A 6,857-nucleotide genomic window follows, 5' to 3' on the forward strand; every position below is an offset into this window, starting at 1 on the left:
AACTACTAAAGTTCCTTTAACTTCCAGTAAAAAAGCAAAACAGCAGAACTAAAGGAAAATATCCCGCTGGGGTTCCTTTAGAAACCGATTTTTAAAAAATCCATAATTACTATGTAACTAATCGTTTGTTAATTTAGGACAGTTATGAGATGAACACAATAAAAATGTATCGACTGACGGCTCTGCTCGGATCACATGATGTTGAAACGAGCGAGGCTTATTAATGAAACGCACCACATATCTGTGTGAACATGCTGACTTTAGCAAGATGCTAAATTTCATCAGCAGCCTCATGAAAACTGTCAGCTGTGTTTTTCCTTTGCAGCCATGCTGTTGGTGTGCGGAGGCCTGGTGAACGGACCGTACGCCCTCATCACTACTGCTGTATCTGCAGACCTGGTAAGACCCAGACCCCCATGAGAAACCCCGTCTGTCAGGGCTGGAGAGCCGCTGTTATAGAGGATACGTTTGTCTCAAACAGGGAACACATGAAAGTCTGAGGGGGAACTCCAGGGCGTTATCAACCGTGACTGCAATCATTGATGGGACTGGATCAATAGGTATTTTTTAACTGGTTCTCTGATTTAGTGTGAAGTTCCTTTAGTCCAGGGATCACCAACCCTGTTCCTAGACGGCCTGCAGGTTTTCCAAGTGACCTTGCTGGAAAATGCCCGACTCAGACGCAGACTAGCTCGGCTCATGTCGGATAAATAGCTGGGACACTCCGGCCTCTTTTCCATCAGTATCAGCTCGTCTCAACTCGTCTCAGCTTGGTCCGGTTTGTTTTCCATTACAATTTAGTACCAGCTCTAAAATGGGCGGGGTTTGTGTGAAATCACTGTGTCGTCAGTATTGTGTGCGAGAAAAAAAACAACGAAATATATCTGCTACTTTGTGTCTAATCTTCAGTAATAAAATCAAAAAAAGAGAGCGAGCAGCGGCTGGAGTGGCGGCTCTCTGCTGAGTGCGGCTCTTGTTGCATTAACACTGACTATCACTGCCCTACGACAACGTTCTCCAATAACGTTCGTTATTTATTAAATAAAACCATACCATCTCTCTACTGAATCCACCATCATTCAGACAGACCGGAAGGAAAGCGCCGCATTCCCCCTCTCTTTTCCACCGCGTTTGCTGCTCACTGCAGACAAGCGGCAGGAACGTTGGGAGCGTTTTCAACACTCAAAATGCGTTTGGTCTGAACACACCGTTAACGGTCAGTATGAAGCCATCATCCATCAGTAACTAGATGTTATCATTGTTATTATTACTTCAATTTATGTATTATCTCTTCTCCACCAAATAATAACTAATGGAAACAATGGAAATCCACTCACCCACCAATACACTCTCCAACACGGTAGTGGCCGAATCAACACCAGTTGTCTTCCCATTGCTTGCTGGTCTCTGACCATAAATCGTTTCCATTTGCTGGAACCACTTCCAGTCTCGTCTGTTTGATCCACTCCGACCATCATGGTCCTTGACCATGCTGGAAGCTCCTTTGCTACCCGTGTGTAGCCTTGAATCACAAAGCTCTGGATAGATTTCTTCATTTTGTGTCGCTCCATCTGGTTCCCTCTGTATCGTTTCCTCAGCAACCAAGTTAAGAAATGTCTCCACCTCAGTGTTGGACCACGGAACAGACTTTTGTTGCACCATTCCTTGTTGTAATGTAAACAACTTGCAAGTTGGAGTCACTCTTTTAGTGATGTCACTCTCTGATCCTGACCTCTGATTGGCCCCACTCGATGCACCCCGTGACCAATAGCGGCATGCAGTCAGGCAACGTCACACACAACCCGACTCAGCTCGCTTAGAGCCTGGGTTAAGGAGTTTTTTTAAAAAAGTACCGGTAACCGGGTACAAAAGCCGAGTGGAAAACCCTACAAACCGAGTCGAGGCGAGTTAAGTTGAGACAAGCAGATACTGATGGAAAGGGCCAATAGAGAACCTGCAGGACTCCGGCCTCCAGGATCCCTGCTGTAGTCATATGCCTGATCCAAGTTATTTTTGTGGCCTTGTTGTTCCTTCCATGCAGCTCAGCGACTCTCCAGACTGTAAAAACTGTTTGTCTTCTGCAGAAAGACTAAACAAACTCTACTGCTGCACATCTGTAGTTATATGCATCTCATTTCAGCAGATTATTCCTCACGAATAACCTGCTCCTACTGAGTAACTCAGATCCTTGTCCACATTAGGAGGACAGATTTATTCACAGGTAGAAGAGAAGCAGGAGAGTTAGAGAGAAAATGGCCATTATCATGCTGGTCTTGGTGAAACTGGGAGTTAGCATGATGGGAAGTGCAGCAGAAAGAGCGAACATGTTCCGTGTGATGTGTTCAGGTGCTGCGCTGGGTCCTCTGTTTGCTGGTGTGATTTCTCCCACCGGCTGGAACAACGTCTTCTACATGCTCATCTCTGCTGACGTCCTGGCCTGCTTGGTGAGAAACGTCTCTTTATCCGTCGCTCACAGTGTCACGCCTCCGTCTGCAAAGCCTTTATTTCTGATATTTATTCAGGTTTTGTCTGATTTGTTTTCATCAATGAGGTTTTTTTAGGCAAAACTCTGACAGATGGCGTTTGCTTTTCAGTTTTTAACAAGGCTCGTCTACAAGGAAGTCCTGGGCTGGTGTGGACGTGTCCCCCGAGTCAGAGGGTGAGGGCGACTCCCCAGTAGCCGAGTCAGCATGTTTCCTGCCTTTTCAATCGTTTCCAACCAACCAGGAGTCATATTCTCACATTTCAGCCAGCAGCTGATAAAAATCTGAACTTTCTTAAGTCTGATTTTTGTTTCTGTTGCAGGTTTAAAGAAACTTGAAACTTTCACACGATCAAACTGGTAGCAAAAACACAAAGAAAGGAAACTGGAAACCGTATAGTTACCAACTGACTCCCATTTCAGCTGAACAGAAACAAACCAGAATACTGACAACTGACGCCTTCTGAAACGTCTTATTAGAGACGGATGTGCTTTTTTATGACTAATCTGCTCATTCTGACTTTTTTTTTTAATTAGTCTTTTATCATTAAACTGTAAATAATGTGAGTTTTCTTAACTGGGTCTTTGTCTGCCTCCTTACAAGTGACTGCATCGTCTCATGTTCACGTTTTCTGGCCAGTAATGTGACGTTTCTTCCTCCAACTTCAGGGATTTTATCTGGAATATGAAAGGGAGGAATAACTCATGGTTCTGCTCAGGTTTTTTATCTTTCTCCAGGACAGACATGGCAACCTTTTAAAAGAAACCATTTTAAATTCCTGAGTATTTCTTCTGTCAAAAAAAAAAAAAAACATAAGCTTTTTGTAGCTGACGGAATAAAATGCTTAAAGGTAACCGAGCGAGTGTTCTTTACTTGTGTTTTCATTCTTTACCTACGTCAGCCTGGCATCCAGTATTCTGCAGCTCCAGCTGGGAAATAATGAAAAAAATCGTATATCGGGATTTTTTTTCTTCACAATTTTAAAATAAATTTTTTTGTTAAAATAAATAAAAAACATCCATCATAAAATTTTTGTCATTTTTATTGTCATTCTTTTTACTTGTCTTCTTGGGCATTACAGCAGCAGAATGATGGTATGGCTACGGTGTTGTTTTTTCCTCATTGAAATTAAGAAAAATGACGAACAAAGAAAGTTTTGACCTTTTTTGTCCACAAAAATCAGCAATATTGAAGAATTGAGAGAATCGCAATTTAAATCAAGTCGGCATCCAAAACATCCGAATCAAATCAACTGAGGACAAAAGCATATCGTCACAGCCCAAGTATATGTATATATATATATATATATATATATATATATATATATATATATATATATATATATATATATATATACACAGTCGTGCTCATATACAGATAGAGAGAGAGAGAGAGAGAAAGACTGTAAGGGTGTTCATAATTCCTGCTCTTGCTGCTGTAAAAGAGGCTGTTGCGATACAATAAATGATCTAGAGTTAAAAATGTTTCAGTTAGATGTAAAAAGTTGTCCAGTAAAACAACATGTATGCATTTATCTCATTACTTGTGCAGATAAATGTTTTTAAAAGCTTTTATCAATATTTACAGGCTTTCGGAGGCTTTTAACACATTATAAGGTAACTAAACCAGCTGGCTTGTGAACAACGCAGCTCTTTTATTAACTTTCCAGTCGTATCTGTCAGGAACGTTTTCTTTACATCCAAAGTTCGTCTTCATTGATCTCTGACCACTATATTCACTGACCTTTCCTAGCTGCATTGATGGGTGTGTTTTCCTTTTTTTTTTTTTTTTTTTTTTTTTAATACAGATGCTTCTTTTGAGCTCTACAGAAAAATATTTGATAAATTCTTGAATACATGAATATACATGTACACAGCACAGTGAGAGTATTAGGAAATGATGCCTGAACAAGTTTAATTAAGACAAAATTACTTTGAAAACCACTGAATTAAGGAATAGAATGAGAGAAAGATCTGTGTTTACACTATATAGTTCAACACACTCGCAGCCATCTTGTGTTAAATGATGGGAATGAGATGAAAACATCTGTGATTCAGTTTTACTGATGCGATGCAGCCTTTAAGTAAAATCCTCGTGATTTCATGGGTTAAATCAGTTCCATCCACATTTACAAAAACCAAATAAAACATACAAAAATCACAAAAAAAGAGAAAGAAATGGACGATTTAACAAGTTGCAAAAAAATACATGAAAGTTGTTTGACTTCAATCTTAGATCTGATAACCAGCGTTAGTGTCAGCCTACGTCAGTGAACTCGGCTTTACTTAGAAGATGGTTTCCTCGTCCCTTCGTGTTTGGATGAATGGAAGCTCTGGTGATCATGTGGATCCTCTTACGGTCAACAAGCCGTCTGAAAACAAGAAAAACTTTCTGGTGTTGCATGAAACAGCCTGATCTCTGCAGAGTTCCTGAATCTGTGCCGTTGTGGGGAAAAAAAACCAACATGTTGGATGGTTTATGTTGGTTGTTTAAATTTCAGGTTATAACAAGATATCCTCAATACAAACACTTTAAATTTATTCAGATAACAAACAATAAGGCAAAAAGAAATACAGAATGTAAGCAGAGGACATCAGATTTTAAAACCACTTTACACACAAGTTAAACAGGATTGTGGAGGTGTGAAACCAGGCAGCGTGTCAGACTCACACAGCTTAGTGGCAGCATGTGGATCCTCTGGAGACTGGAAGCCCAGTTCTACATGACCCACACAGCTACGTAGCTACAGTTAATATGAGCAGAAATCATCATGTCATCATTATAAAGAAGAAAAAGTCGATAAAAGATTGTGGTTTAATCAGAGTGCAGCTCTACAAAAGCAAACATGTCATCAGGATTCGGTTGCTAATTTACTGTACAGTTGACATTTCAGGCTTGACATGTTCTTTGTCAAAAAGAAAGCATTAACTAGATTTTCACAAAAGTTGACGCGACACTGATTTAAATGAGTGATGCGTAAGAACTTGGTTGTCCAAAATTGAGGTAAATACCCAATAAAACACAGGTGATGCTGGAAAAGCATGGTTTGCTTTCAGCATCTGTTGTGTGAACATCATCTTACGGAGTTTCCCTAACTCCAGGATGTTTGTGGGTTTCTGACCATGAGCCTCTTCAGCCTCATTCAGAACATTCTGATGGATGAAGCTTAGCTTGACTTCGTCCATCCAAACATAAAGTTCTTAAACCAGTCTTTCTTTTTTAGCCTCATTTATTTGCTTGTGTGTTGTTTTCCTTTACGTCTTCCAGCTACAATTCAAATGCATCGTTCCATCATCGATGGTAAGATGTCCTGACCCGTCTGAAATCATGATACTGCCACCACCGTGTTTCACAAAGAAGCTAAGCTGCCAGTGCTCGCATGCAGGGATTTCCCCAAACATGATTCTTCTCTCATCGTTCCTGAAAAAAGATTTTTCCAGCAGCCTTTTTGTTGTTTGGCTGATGGCTGCAGACACAAAATGTAAAACAAAATTAAGTAAACATCAGCCTGATAATTCAGAACATCTGTCTTGGACTTTGTCCTGCCTGCCTTTGTGACCCTGCTGACCTTTCATTGGAGAGCATTAATGGAATTAAATTCCCAAGATTTGTTCAAAATTGGTCTGATTGTGTATTTAATCTCATAACTCTGTTTATTTTTACTTTTTTCTGCCGAATAAGCAGTAACACCTTTCTTTCTAACAGGTGAAATCTGACATCGCAACACCTGACATAAAGATTAAGTTTGAATATGTTTCCATCTGGGGAGTTCTGAAAATGTAAGCCTGACACAGATGCATGATACTGAGTCATCATCATCAATAATTATATCAGCAAGTATTTTTCTTTTCCTGCTTTACTTTAATTATCAGATGGTGTTTTTTTTTCTTTTAATTAAGCATGTTGTGGGTTAGATTCCCTCTTTATGCAGAAACATATTGTAGGAATCAATGTTGAATAAAAATACACATATAAATACACTATTATTGTGCTTTTGTTGTAGTTTGTTAGAATTTTAGTACTGAATCTAAAGAAAGCAACGTATGATCTGGGAGCCGCTGTTGTGCTGAAAAAAGCATGTAGTTGCAAGAAGCGCAGTAACGGAGATAGCCTGTACTCACCTGTAGATGGCGTGGTGTCTCTTTTAAAGGGTAATAATAGATAGATAGATAGATAGATAGATAGATAGATAGATAGATAGATAGATAGAAAGATCATTACCCTTAAAAAAAACAAAAAAAAAAAAACAAACTCACGCCATCTACAGGTGAGATGCTGTTACTGCGCTTCCTGCAACTAGGTGTATTTCACAGCAGGGTTGCGTTTTTCATCACAACACCGTCTCCATGATCCGATGTCAGTTCCCGTTTTGTA

The 6,857-nt window shown here is 39.8% G+C and overlaps 1 protein-coding gene across 2 annotated transcripts in view; it reads left to right on the top strand.

Annotated features, from left to right (window-relative positions):
* slc37a2 (solute carrier family 37 member 2) overlaps window positions 1-3,299 on the top strand; it is a 22,766-nt gene extending 19,467 nt beyond the window's left edge. Inside the window, exons 14-18 of one of the 2 annotated variants that reach the window (XM_079247599.1) lie at window positions 326-399; window positions 482-560; window positions 2,347-2,444; window positions 2,595-2,659; window positions 2,806-3,299. In XM_079247599.1, the coding sequence (XP_079103725.1) occupies window positions 326-399; window positions 482-560; window positions 2,347-2,444; window positions 2,595-2,659; window positions 2,806-2,821 (332 nt within the window). In that variant the 3' untranslated portion in view covers window positions 2,822-3,299. Of the gene's footprint in view, window positions 1-306; window positions 400-481; window positions 561-2,346; window positions 2,445-2,594; window positions 2,660-2,805 lie in introns of those variants that run through there. The other variant, XR_013771471.1, reaches the window with a different exon arrangement.
* Window positions 3,300-6,857: the final 3,558 nt, after the last annotated feature.

This window comes from Telmatherina bonti (genome assembly GCF_933228915.1).
Source record: "Telmatherina bonti genome assembly, chromosome: 10".
In the NCBI taxonomy this organism is placed as follows: Eukaryota; Metazoa; Chordata; class Actinopteri; order Atheriniformes; family Telmatherinidae; genus Telmatherina; species Telmatherina bonti.